The 15,132-nt window shown below is 30.7% G+C and overlaps 1 protein-coding gene across 1 annotated transcript in view; it reads left to right on the forward strand.

The window, feature by feature from the left end:
- Window positions 1-5,659: 5,659 nt before the first annotated feature.
- Window positions 5,660-15,132, forward strand: part of LOC132735779 (mucin-3A-like) — a 14,912-nt gene continuing 5,439 nt past the window's right edge. Inside the window, exons 1-11 of the mRNA XM_060722769.1 lie at window positions 5,660-5,668; window positions 6,678-6,684; window positions 6,959-7,105; window positions 7,609-7,779; window positions 8,032-8,160; window positions 9,668-9,814; window positions 10,323-10,493; window positions 11,253-11,381; window positions 12,941-13,087; window positions 13,594-13,764; window positions 14,601-14,729. Of these exons, the coding sequence (XP_060578752.1) occupies window positions 5,660-5,668; window positions 6,678-6,684; window positions 6,959-7,105; window positions 7,609-7,779; window positions 8,032-8,160; window positions 9,668-9,814; window positions 10,323-10,493; window positions 11,253-11,381; window positions 12,941-13,087; window positions 13,594-13,764; window positions 14,601-14,729 (1,357 nt within the window). The remainder of the gene's footprint in view (window positions 5,669-6,677; window positions 6,685-6,958; window positions 7,106-7,608; window positions 7,780-8,031; window positions 8,161-9,667; window positions 9,815-10,322; window positions 10,494-11,252; window positions 11,382-12,940; window positions 13,088-13,593; window positions 13,765-14,600; window positions 14,730-15,132) is intronic.

A 15,132-nucleotide genomic window follows, 5' to 3' on the forward strand; every position in this document is an offset into this window, starting at 1 on the left:
ATATTAGGCCATAGCTTGCACATATTTTAAAGACAGGTTTCAAAGTGAAAAACCATTATCTCTCTTATAAATATATATATTCGATCACATGGCGCGCTACTTTTGGAGAAAGTGTTTGTCTCCAGTTATTTTTGTACTAAATTTTTAATATACATACCAGGTCAATTTTTCAAAATAACGCTTAACATTTCTACCTAAATGTTTCGAGCGAGTAATCGGCTGATCATATAAGACCAATTACCTTACATTTGAACAAATATTGAAAACCATTTTTTTTATCAACTCAACTATATTTATATCTAAATATAATTTCTCCAGGGATTTGAAATATCACATCTAGCATCTATTATCATGTTGAAATTGAAGTGAATTTCATGATTAGGACAGATGATCCCGTGTTAGAGATGACAATGGTAGGCCGAGGTGGGGAAAGAGTGCCTGTGGTCAAATCATTACATAATCATACGCAGCTATTATTAGAATTTCTGATGTTTAATCCGGTTGATCATTTTGAAAATAATAGATAAAAATGAAAAGATCATGGTCACGGAATTTAAACTATTATAGTGATTTGAATTTATTCAAGCGAAATATTCTTAAAACGGACCTGTCATTATTTTCACTGTTAAGCAGATCCGCGTTTAGAATGTAAAAGTAACTCAAAAGACATGTTATTGAAATTTAAACGGTGCTAAAAATCATGTTCATTGCATTATAAATAGGCAAGACTTAGAAGTTAGCAGAAGCACCGAAGTTCCGGAGTTGTTCACACAGGTAGGATTCTAATTTAGGTGTAATTCAGTAACACCTTGAAGCATGTGCAGCATGTGAAAAACCGGACCTTTGGACTTGTCCTTGGGTCTGTATACCTGTGTAAATCTGTGTAAACCTAATATTCTTTCTGTAGCTAATTAAGAAAGTTTTCATAAATGACAAATATTTCACAAAACTCACGTTTAAGGCTTTCATCTTTGGCTTTTAGTGTCACATCAAAAGGACTTTATAATCTTCATTAGAGAACATTTTCTTTTGAAATCAATTTAAAGGATTGTTCAGTGTATTAGAATGGAAATTGATCAAAATAGAACAAAACACAAACCACTCCATTCATTCGGATTTTTGAATAATTTTCAAAAAGCAGAATTTTTTGTTGTCTGCGTCATTATATTTCTTATAAATTGTCAATGTTCAACGAAATTTAGTGACTCCTACAGAAATATGATGCCTCATCATAGTGAATGGGGTGGGGACAGTTTACTTGTTGCGGTTACGAGTCATAAATTTTGCTGATATTGACTACATTGTAGTCTAAATCGAAAAAAAAAATCTCAGAGGGTTCTACACACTAGACGGATCAGCCCTGGTCAATTATTATTATTTGTATGGGAAAAATGGCCTCCATTGTGACGATTTGCAATTAAAATGAAAACATAATGACCTTAACTAACTGCCTTGAATGAATGTCGTACAATAAGATATTGTCTTACAACAGTCACAATCATTAAAATGGTATCTATTGATATTACAAATGATATCGAAAAACAAAACAAACACATTTTGGGCGACGGATGGATGAACAACCATGCATTGATCACATGAGCACTAGAGATGCTCAGCCGCCTCACCTGAAACTCATCAATCCATATCTTTTTTCTATAAGAAGACGCCTTGAGTGGGCTAGGGGACTTCTTTTGACTTCAGACAACACTTGCGATCATTCTTCATGATAATCAGGCACACAATGTTATGGTTTTATCTCTACATGTATGATGCAAGGGACACTACCAGTATACTTGTACCTTGCTTTTGTTTTCCTTTTACAATGACACAAATATAAAACAGGTAACTCGAATTAGAGTCATCTTAAAACATTCAGGAATATATAGAGGATAATTGCTTCTTTTATCCTTTATCGAGAGAGAACATTGAAAAGTTTAGCCGCTCCTTAAAATACTCCTGTTACTGCTATTACTGCTAACATCAGGTACATTTGTCCTCATCGGTCACATGATAATGTCTATCTTCAGAAAATCTTAAAAACTCTTCTTCGAACTAAGATTTGACCCCAGGCATTTGCAATGTTGGGGGTTATTATCGCCCAGGGTACTACTTGTTGCCCCCCCCCCCCTGTATCTTGAAGTATTCTCGATGAACAACAACAACAACAACAAAACTATGTCTAAGGATAAACAGATTTACTTGTATTCTTATTTGTACAGCATTAGGTCTTACGTCCAGGGGTCACTTTAAATTTACTTAGAGTCATATACGAAAGACCATTTGAAATCTTCACTGATACCCATATAATTTTAATATTTGGAGTGCGCATAATATTATAGACCTCTACAAAGGTCATTTAAATAATGACACTGATTTAAAAAAAGTCCCCTCAGTTAATGCCCACGAAATTTGAGATGTAATTAGCTAAACCATTTTTGTCTAAAAAACAACAGCATTTAAAAACATGAGGAAAGAAGATTGGAATTGCTTGCAATATATGTTGCATAAACATGTATAAATAAAGTTTGACATGAGTATAAACTTTTGGAAAATGTGATCTTTCTGCGAGATAAGTAATACTTGTCCTTGACGAGTTTCATAAAACTTTTGACCAAATGAAAACGCATGTGTGATTGTTTTTTATCACAAGACAAACTTTAACTAACACAATCCGTTTACAACTTTGATAAAGATTCTTTTTGTTTAAATAATGATTTATATTAAACGATCACATGGTACAAATGGTTACAATTAATAAGGTGTGAAATAAAAAAAAATACGTAAACACAAAAAAACAAGAGAAATCATCTAATAAAGATAAAATGAAAAAATGTCTAACATTTATAGAAAACAAAGTAAGAAATGTTAATTTTCAATATTGACCCAAAACATGTCAATATGTGACCAATTTATTTGACCCAACGTTGATCTAATTTTTTTATGTCCAAATAAATTGTCCAAGTACTATAAATACAATACGAAGTGTATGGTTGTAAAACATTCATATACGGTTTACGTAAAAAAAATACCGGACAAAAGACTCTTTAAAGTGATTTGCCGGGAAGGGCCCACAATAATGTTACAAACACATTTGGCCCAACCCTTTTTGTATATTTTGTAATTATGTTGATGTAAAACAATTGATATATATTTATATATGCATTACTTGTTGCAAAATCAGTACTACCATAAATAATAATATTGGTTATAATTAGTGTCATACGTTACAACACACCATGAAATACTTATATATGGATGTTGTTGATAAGTGTGAGATACATGATCCTATATGACGTATCTTTATAAATATATGAAAATAAAGTGAAGAACATAATTTATTATTCATCATAATTACATTATAAATGTCCATACAAAATTATTCTAAACCGCCAAAAAATTGTTTATTATGATCTAGTGTTTTTCTTTTATATTTGAGCCAACTTTGATGGCTACAATTTTATCACAATTTCAATGGTTCGAAATATTGTAAAATATTATTGATAAAATAAAGAAAGTACATGTTTTCATTGAAATATTTCTTACCTGAAATATTTAAAAGAATGTTTTGTCAAAATCAATATCGCAGAGTGATCATCAAAACACTTCAAACTTTGAAACTGAATTATTAAAGACATTTCTTTTGATGCTTTCAAAACTGAAAATGTTTTTAGTAAAATATACGTTACCTATATGTTCATTCCGAAACAAATTCCAGATTATATATATATAAATAGGTAGCCGGTAGCTGATGAAGTATAGATATAGTCATTTAAATAAAATTTTGTGCTTCGTTAAATAACGATGATTTTATTTTTAATTGTACTACAAGTACTAGCAGGTAAGATATTTAAAGTGTTGATATATTTTATTTTATTGTTTACAATATCTTGTCTTGAAAATTTAACATAGTTTTGAACAATTTATGGAAATAGAAATTGTACTATATTTTGCATTACACCAATCATAACCTAATATATATTTTGCTTTTATTCATAGTGTGATATAAATATATAAACTCGTGTCATTTGGATCATTAAAGTGTATTAGTATATAATTGAAGATATGTAATACAATAAATAATTACACAGCTACTTAATTCGAAAATTAACGTCGTTTTAAAATACCTTTCTAAATATATTTACCTCAATGCTGGTCGAACTCGCACCGGACTTATTAATATATTGCTATAAAAAATAATAATGAAGTTGTAATGGCCTGTTAAGTCTGACCTTAAGAGTAATGTTAAAATTTGAATAATCAAGTGTAAGTGTGTTTGTTTGTCTTTTTTCCATTCTCCAAGCATGTGTCTTAAATAGTACAGGTTAATCCCAACTACAAGAATTAATCTATTTAGTATTTTCAGTTAATTTAAGTAATAAAGTCAAATTTACTTTTGTTCTTTGTTAGGAGTGATGATTAAAGCTCTTGATAAATTCATTTTTTTTGTTAAAGTACAATACTAATTGTTTAAATTATTTATACAGTGTATACATTCTGCATTCTATATATTTGTCACACTCTGTAATTTTCTATGTTGAATTAGCTGACATACTTTACATATTAGCTTCTAATCATTGTGACATTGTTAATTATAAAATATAATTTTATGTACTTGAAACAACGAGGTACTATATTTGTACAAGTTGGAAAGTAAACTTTTCTTCTTCTTAAAAAATAAATTATGCCGATAGTATTTTGTATAAGACATAACAACAAACAAAGAAATGTATGAATATGGAAGTTGTTGGCAAGTGTGAGATACATGATCCGATATTTCATATATTCGTATAGCAGATAATAAATTATTCGAGAGCAAAATAATATCATTAATCATATTTTTTAGTATTGAATAAATCACATAGGAGTTTACCAAACAATTTTATCATGCAATAGTTTATAAGAATATTTAAATGAAATATTACTATTGCTTTCACCAATATTTGAAATGCTTATAGAAAATGTGCCCATTGTAGACGAATCCACTTTAAATAAAAAGAGATACGTTTCTGGCGAATTATATACAAGCTAAGCACTCATTAAAATCTAGCGTTTCTTCTTAGTTTAAAAAAAATGTCGATCGCATTGATGAAATGGATATCATCACAAAGGTTTTTTTTCAGGTGAAGCGGATGGCCGTGACAATTATGAAGGTAATCGTTCGTTGTTGTTGTTTTATCAGTAAAGGAATGAATTTATTTGATATAATTAATGAATGGAACCATATCATATGAGGATCTCTCGGCTTGGAAACAAACCGCCATTAAGAAAAAAACTTTTTTTTCCAATAAGTAAATTACTTTATGACGATCGGTCAGGCTGAAAAACAACATTATGTGATGTCAGTATTGATCACAACTTACCTCTTGACCTAAAGTATGACCAGAATTTTATCATAACATTGTGGCGGACGCATTCGTGAAACATGGCTGAGGCATGAATATATGACTTTGATCATAGAAATTTGGCGGACGCATATTCAAATATGCATTTGACCATAAAATGTGGCATACATGCGAAAATATGACTGACTATAAAATAAAGTTTAGGCATAAAAATATAACTATAAGCAAAAAGCATGACCGGTGTGTGAAATTATTTGAATAGGTCTTTGACAATAAAATATGGCCGATGAATGAAAATATGTCTTCCACCATAAAATATGGCTAACGTAAGTAATTGTGACTTTGATATTGAAATATGTATGGCAAATGAAAACTGTACTTTTAATATGGTTGAAGTATGATTTAATATCGTTGAAGTATGTTTTAATATCGTTGAAGTATGTTTTAATATGGTTGAAGTATGATTTAATTTGATATTAAGCATTCAGTATATATTGTGTATGAAATTCAGACTTTAACATTAAAAATGTGCTGAGGTACAAAACAAGGACTTAGACTATAAAAATCACTCAAAGATAAAAAAATATTTGGACCATAAAATATAGTTGACGTGTGAAAATAGGACTTAGGACACAAAATGTGTTTAACGTTCAAAAATATGGAGTTTGAGTATGTAAATGGCTGCCGAATGATTATATGGCAGACAATAATAATGAGTGACGTATCCTCTTTTCAGCAAAACAAAACGCAATTTATCTCAGGCTTTTCATTTCAATTTGATTCTTATGTAAGTGTTGTATTTTCGGACATTATAACGGGATAAGAAATATAGGCAAATTTGTTGAATCACTGTACCATTCATTCAAGTAACATTATATGCTACAGCATATGGAATGCCGTCAAAAGTTCCTGAAAAAACGACTTCATAATATGCGACGCTATTTAATGCCCACGACGCAATTTACTAAAAAATAAGTCTGAATTCTAGGACTCGCTGTCTTACTTCTCAAGCAACAATGAAGTCCTGCTCCCAGTTCGCTTTTGTTTGTTATTCATCAGATTCGGCAAATTCAGAATTAACTAAATTTCAAAGGACAAATATACCCCAACACATATATATTTAATCAAAATAGTAAACATGTATCTTACGAAGATTTATTTATGGGACGGTCATGTATTCAGAAGCAAACTAACCAATCATTCCTCTTATTTTTTCGTTAATAGTTTCGTTTCGGATGCATATTTTTGCTAAGAATCTTCTTTAAAATAAAACTTTGTTAACTTAATATTTATAATATCTTAATATTATTATAACTTAAACCAATTTCCGTTCAGACGAAAGGTAAGTCATTAATGACAAATGATAATATTTAATTTAATCAAAATATCTAAATGATATTTAACAATCCTATAGTTGGAGAGAGAGAGAGAGAGAGAGAGAGAGAGAGAGAGAGAGAGAGAGAGAGAGAGGGACCTATGACATTACACTAGTAGATAATAAGGCCAAAATGAACTTATTACTTTTATCTTGCTATCTCATACTCCAGCTATTTACCTTTAAGGCTCAGGAAATGAAAATTAACTCTAATCCTAGTAACTTCTCGTTTGTTTTATAGTAAGCTTTGCACTGGACCTGCCATATGCATCAGTGGGAATATTAGGAGAGAGTCTTATAACAGCCACAATTCAAAATGTGATGATATCAAGTTTTACTGGACTAAACTCTGAGGATATCAATGGCGTGACTATTCATTCAGTTGACGGTAATGATTCATAATATCTACCTATTTCTTATGCAACAGGATTGAATGTGATAGCTTGTTGGATAAGCCAATACAATTCTTTTGCGCATTTTCAAATCTATACATTAGTATCTGTTTTATCGGTTTGTGTTTTCATTAATATCGAATGCTGTGGACAACGTAAATCACTTGTTTTCTCGATGATTACATAAAGCAATCGCACAATTAGCGTACACATAGATTTTTTAATAAATTTCGTTTATAAGGGAAGGATTTCTTGTTAGTTAAACTTTATGTAATTACATTTAAATTTAAAACCTTGGTTATTGCTCGATGGAAATGATTAAAGAGATAAGCATAGTTTCAATGATTGCACACAGTATTGAATCATTTAAAGTTATAGTTTTTTTAATCAGAAGTTGTATGCAATGTATAAACTGTTCAATAGTTCAGAACTTTTTTTTGAAATTTTAAAATTTGTAAAGTGAAAATAACAAATATTATGTTCTCTTGTATCTTCACAGGAAATACAGGAACGACTATTGAATTATATTCGTCGACTGTTGGTATTGATGTGTTGCTTCTTGCAATGGAAACCTTTGTTAATTCTGGGCAATCGTTCGTAATTGGTTCCTCTCCATCGCAAGTTACTGTAACTGCTTTACCAGGGTCTTTCAATGTTCTATACCCAGATAGTAAGTGGTTTTGATCATATGTCAATAATATGTTTATGTAGTATTTCAAACTCGTTAAGATGAACCTCTATTCTATTTTTTTCAACGTTTCCGTATTAATATAATCAATTTACACTTAAAATGTATAATTTTACAATGTTGTCGAATTTCAGGCTTTAAGAATGTTAATCGATGTTTCTCACATGCTTAGTATATTCTGTACGAATTTTGTCATTATGATGTCGGTTAAATATTTGATTTGTCCCTTTTAAGCTTTGACCACTGATGCAGTTTCTTCTTTAGCTTCAATGGAATCAACAACTACCACATCTTCTATAACAACTCCAACTGAAGCAGTTACTTCTCATACCGCAGTCGCTGAAACAAGTTCTATTGTTGAAGGTAAGCTTCTAATATGTTCGGAAAGATCAATATTTGAAAGAATGTATAAACAAACAATTTCCCCTAAAACGGTTTATAAACACAATTTTCTTACAATAATTCTTAACTTAGAATATTTTCTGCTCATATTTCTGCGATGATTTAATCAAAATAGAATAAATATATATATGAATATAATCGACTGATTTTCGCAGATTTTATGCCATCTCTGTAAAGGAAATGAACTTTTCGGTCAGATGAGATTATACGTTTGTTATTTTGTTAACACATAATCAAAAAAAATCAATCAGTCTTATTATTACAACTGTTTTAGAATTTTAGAATTACTTTCTGCTTATATATCCAGACGTTTGTATGTCTTTCGACATAGAAAAGAAAAGCATGTAAGTATAAAGATGGTCAAATGAAACTTAGTGCAAAGGTGGTCAAATGAAACTTAAATAAAGTACAGTACAATTGCAGCTTGGAATACTTTTTACTAAAACTATTATTTGGACCATACAATATAGTTGACGTGTGGAAATAGGACTTAGGACACAAAATGTGTTTAACGTTCAAAAATATGGAGTTTGAGTATATAAATGGCTGCCGAATGATTATATGGCAGACAATAATAATGAGTGACGTATCCTCTTTTCAGCAAAACAAAACGCAATTTATCTCAGGCTTTTCATTTCAATTTGATTCTTATGTAAGTGTTGTATTTTAGGACATTATAACGGGATAAGAAATATAGACAAATTTGTTGAATCACTGTACCATTCATTCAAGTAAAAATATATGCTACAGCATATGGAATGCCGTTGAGAGTTCCTGAACGGCCCCCGGAATTAAACGACTCTATAATATTCGACGCTATTAAATGCCCACGACGCAATTTACTAAAAATAAGTCTGAATTGTAGGACTCGCTGTCTTACTTCTCAAGCAACAATGAAGTCCTGCTCCCAGTTCGCTTTTTTTGTTATTCATCAGATTCGGCAAATCCAGAATTAACTAAATTTCAAAGGACAAATATACTCTAACACATCAATATTTAATCAAAATAGTAAACGTGTATCTTACGAAGATTTATTTATGGGACGGTCATGTATTCAGAAGCAAACTAAACAATTAATCCTCTTCTTTTTTCGTTAATAGTTTCGTTTCGGATGCATATTTTTGCTAAGAATCTTCTTTAAAATAAAACTTTGTTAACTTAATATTCATAATATCTTGATATTATTATAACTTAAATCAATTTCTGTTCAGACGAAAGGTAAGTCATTAATGACAAATGATAGTATTTAATTTAATCAAAATACCTAAATGATATTTAACAATCCTATAGTTGGAGAGAGAGAGAGACAGAGAGAGAGGGAGGGACCTATGACATTACACTAGTAGATAATAAGGCCAAAATGAACTTATTACTTTTATCTTGCTATCTCATACTCCAGCTATTTACCTTTAAGGCTCAGGAAATGAAAATTAACTCTAATCCTAGTAACTTCTCGTTTGTTTTATAGTAAGCTTTGCACTGGACCTGCCATATGCATCAGTGGGAATATTAGGAGAGAGTCTTATAACAGCCACAATTCAAAATGTGATGATATCAAGTTTTACTGGACTAAACTCTGAGGATATCAATGGCGTGACTATTTATTCAGTTGACGGTAATGATTCATAATATCTACCTATTTCTTATGCAACAGGATTGAATGTGATAGCTTGTTGGATAAGCCAATACAATTCTTTTGCGCATTTTTGAAATCTATACATTAGTATCTGTTTTATCGGTTTGTGTTTTCATTAATATCGAATGCTGTCGACAACGTAAATCACTTGTTTTCTCGATGATTACAAATAGCAATCGCACAATTAGCGTACACATAGATTTTTTTAAAAAAATTTCGTTTATAAGGGAAGGATTTCTTGTTAGTTAAACTTTATGAAATTACATTTAAATTTAAAACCTTGGTTATTGCTCGATGGAAATGATTAAAGAGATAAGCATAGTTTCAATGATTGCACACAGTATTGAATCATTTAAAGTTATAATTTTTTTAATCAGAAGTTGTATGCAATGTATAAACTATTCAATAGTTCAGAACTATTTTTTTTGAAATTTTAAAATTTGTAAAGTGAAAATAACAAATATTATGTTCTCTTGTATCTTCACAGGAAATACAGGAACGACTATTGAATTATATTCGTCGACTGTTGGTATTGATGTGTTGCTTCTTGCAATGGAAACCTTTGTTAATTCTGGGCAATCGTTCGTAATTGGTTCCTCTCCATCGCAAGTTACTGTAACTGCTTTACCAGGGTCTTTCAATGTTCTATACCCAGATAGTAAGTGGTTTTGATCATATGTCAATAATATGTTTATGTAGTATTTCAAACTCGTTAAGATGAACCTCTATTCTATTTTTTTCAACGTTTCCGTATTAATATAATCAATTTACACTTAAAATGTATAATTTTACAATGTTGTCGAATTTCAGGCTTTAAGAATGTTAATCGATTTTATGATTCAATACGTCATTTTTGCATACTAAAATTTCCATTAATTGTCCACTTCTTCCACTTGTGAGAGGCTAAAAATGACCCCAGATCAATCATAAGGTAATGTGTAACCAACGTTGAAAAGCATTTGACTCTATCTCAATCCATTGAGAAGTTGCAGCACTTTGAAATCAATTTTTGATGGAAAAATCAACGCAAAATAGTGATTTTTGGCAATTTTGAGATGTCCCCTCGTTGCCATGGTTACAGAAAATTTAAGACTGAGCATGTTGTTGCAAAGGCATTGCTCCAGTGAACATGTGTGCCAAGTTTAATTAATATTGAAGCAGTTTTTATAGTTTTATAGCAATTTGAACTTGTAACGGGAGACTTTTCAATGAAAACAGCCATTTTTCACAAAATGCTCATGAAGTAATGGGTTAAATGCTAGAATTGATAAATATTCTTTTTTTTTATTTTAAGGCGTTTGGAGCTCCACACCCCAAGTCTCTGTAATTTGAAACGATGTTTCTCACATGCTTAGTATATTCTGTACGAATTTTGTCATTATGATGTCGGTTAAATATTTGATTTGTCCCTTTTAAGCTTTGACCACTGATGCAGTTTCTTCTTTAGCTTCAATGGAATCAACAATTACCACATCTTCTATAACAACTCCAACTGAAGCAGTTACTTCTCATACCGCAGTCGCTGAAACAAGTTCTATTGTTGAAGGTAAGCTTCTGAAATTTTCGGAAAGATCAATATTTGAAAGAATGTATAAACAAACAATTTTCCCAAAACGGTTTATAAACACAAGTTTCTTCGATTCTTAACTTAGAATATTTTCTGCTCATATTTCTGCGATGATTTAATCAAAATATGATAAATATATATATGAATATAATCGACTGATTTTCGCAGGTTTCATGCCATCTCTGTAAAGGAAATGAACTTTTCGGTCAGAGGAGATTGTACGTTTGTTATTTTGTTAACACATAATCCAAATGAAAAAAAATCAAACAGTCTTATGATTAAAACTGTCTTAGAATTTTAGAATTATTTTCTGTTTATATATCCACACGTTCTTATGTATTATAGAAAAGAAAAGCATGTAAGTATAAAGATGGTCAAATGAAACTTAGTGCAAAGGTGGTCAAATGAAACTTAAATAAAGTACAGTACAATTGCAGCTTGGAATACTTTTTACTAAAACTATTATTTGGACCATACAATATAGTTGACGTGTGGAAATAGGACTTAGGACACAAAATGTGTTTAACGTTCAAAAATATGGAGTTTGAGTATATAAATGGCTGCCGAATGATTATATGGCAGACAATAATAATGAGTGACGTATCCTCTTTTCAACAAAACAAAACGCAATTTATCTCAGGCTTTTCATTTCAATTTGATTCTTATGTAAGTGTTGTATTTAAGGACATTATAACGGGATAAGAAATATAGACAAATTTGTTGAATCACTGTACATTCATTCAAGTAAAAATATATGCTACAGCATATGGAATGACGTTGAGAGTTCCTGAACGGCCCCCGGAATTAAACGACTCTATAATATTCGACGCTATTAAATGCCCACGACGCAATTTACTAAAAATAAGTCTGAATTGTAGGACTCGCTGTCTTACTTCTCAAGCAACAATGAAGTCCTGCTCCCAGTTCGCTTTTTTGTTATTCATCAGATTCGGCAAATCCAGAATTAACTAAATTTTCAAAGGACAAATATACTCTAACACATAAATATTTAATCAAAATAGTAAACGTGTATCTTACGAAGATTTATTTATGGGACGGTCATGTAATCAGAAGCAAACTAAACAATTAATCCTCTTCTTTTTTTCGTTAATAGTTTCGTTTCGGATGCATATTTTTGCTAAGCATCTTCTTTAAAATAAAAATTTGTTAACTTAATATTCATAATATCTTGATATTATTATAACTTAAATCAATTTCTGTTCAGACGAAAGGTAAGTCATTTAAGACAAATGATAATATTTAACTTAATTAAAATATTTAAATGATGTTTAACGATCCTATAGGGGGAGAGAGAGAGAGAGAGAGAGAGAGAGAGAGAGAGAGAGAGAGAGAGAGAGAGAGAGAGAGAGAGAGAGAGAGAGAGAGAGAGAGAGACCTATGACATTACACTAGTAGATAATAAGGCCAAAATGAACTTATTACTTTTATCTTGCTATCTCATACTCCAGCTATTTACCTTTAAGGCTCAGGAAATGAAAATTAACTCTAATCCTAGTAACTTCTCGTTTGTTTTATAGTAAGCTTTGCACTGGACCTGCCATATGCATCAGTGGGAATATTAGGAGAGAGTCTTATAACAGCCACAATTCAAAATGTGATGATATCAAGTTTTACTGGACTAAACTCTGAGGATATCAATGGCGTGACTATTCATTCAGTTGACGGTAATGATGCATAATATCTACCTATTTCTTATGCAACAGGATTGAATGTGATAGCTTGTTGGATAAGCCAATACAATTCTTTTGCGCATTTTCAAATCTATACATTAGTATCTGTTTTTATCGGTTTCTGTTTTCATTAATATCGAATGCTGTCGACAACGTAAATCACTTGTTTTCTCGATGATTACATATAGCAATCGCACAATTAGCGTACACATAGATTTTTTAATAAATTTCGTTGATAAGGGAAGGATTTCTTGTTAGTTAAACTTTATGTAATTACATTTAAATTTAAAACCTTGGTTATTGCTCGATGGATATGATTTAAAGAGATAAGCATAGTTTCAATGATTGCACACAGTATTGAATCATTTAAAGTTATAGGTTTTTTTAATCAGAAATTGTATGCAATGTATAAACTGTTAAATAGTTCAGAACTTTTTTTTTGAAATTTAAAATTTGTAAAGTGAAAATAACAAATATTATGTTCTCTTGTATCTTCACAGGAAATACAGGAACGACTATTGAATTATATTCGTCGACTGTTGGTATTGATGTGTTGCTTCTTGCAATGGAAACCTTTGTTAATTCTGGGCAATCGTTCGTAATTGGTTCCTCTCCATCGCAAATTACTGTAACTGCTTTACCAGGGTCTTTCAATGTTCTATACCCAGATAGTAAGTGGTTTTGATCTTATGTCAATAATATTTTTATGTAAGTATTTCAAACTCGTTAAGATGAACCTCTATTCTATTTTTTTCAACAGTTAATCCGATTTATATATATGAGAGCACGAAACCTACACTCATAAATATGTGATAATAATTATACATATGTTGTTCGATATGTTCAGGCTTAAGAAGTTAATCGATTGATGATCAATACGTCATTTTACATACTAAAAATTCCATTTAATTGTCCACTTCTATCACTTTGTGAGAGGCAAAAATGACCGATTTCAATGCAGTAATTGGTAAAAATGTTGAGTCAACGTTGAAAAATGGAGATTATATCTTTACGTCTCTGCAGAGTACCGATATGAGAAGTTGTCAGTCTATCTCTTTTATGGTAAAACACTCAACGCCATAAATAGTGATTTTTATGAGCACACATTTTGAGATTCCACCTCGTTGACATAGGTAACACACACAATTTAGACTTGTATTGACATTAGTGAGCAGATATCAGTCGCTGCCCAAGCGATATATAACATGTGTGAGTGAAGCCAAGTTTAATTGAATATTGAAGCCAGTTTTTATATTTTTTTTTAGCAATTTGAACTTGTAACGGGAGACTTTTCACATGAAAAACAGGCATTTTTCACAAAATGCTCATGAAGTAATGGGTTAAATGCTTGAATTTGATAAATATTTTTATTTTTATTTTTAAGGCGTTTGGAGCTCCACACCCCAAGTCTCTGTAATTTGAAACGATGTTTCTCACATGCTTAGTATATTCTGTACGAATTTTGTCATTATGATGTCGGTTAAATATTTGATTTGTCCCTTTTAAGCTTTGACCACTGATGCAGTTTCTTCTTTAGCTTCAATGGAATCAACAATTACCACATCTTCTATAACAACTCCAACTGAAGCAGTTACTTCTCATACCACATTCGCTGAAACAAGTTCTATTGTTGAAGGTAAGCTTCTGAAATTTTCGGAAAGATCAATATTTGAAAGAATGTATAAACAAACAATTTTCCCAAAACGGTTAATAAACACAAGTTTCTTACAATAATTCTTAACTTAGAATATTTTCTGCTCATATTTCTGCGATGATTTAATCAAAATATGATAAATATATATATGAATATAATCGACTGATTTTCGCAGATTTTATGCCATCTCTGTAAAGGAAATGAACTTTTCGGTCAGATGAGATTATACGTTTGTTATTTTGTTAACACATAATCAAAAAAAATCAATCAGTCTTATTATTACAACTGTTTTAGAATTTTAGAATTACTTTCTGCTTATATATCCAGACGTTTGTATGTCTTTCGACATAGAAAAGAAAAGTATTTAAAGTATAAAGGTGGCCAA

Source organism: Ruditapes philippinarum, unplaced genomic scaffold, assembly GCF_026571515.1.
Source record: "Ruditapes philippinarum isolate M1 unplaced genomic scaffold, ASM2657151v2 ctg3056_1_1_1_1, whole genome shotgun sequence".
NCBI classification, from domain to species: Eukaryota; Metazoa; Mollusca; class Bivalvia; order Venerida; family Veneridae; genus Ruditapes; species Ruditapes philippinarum.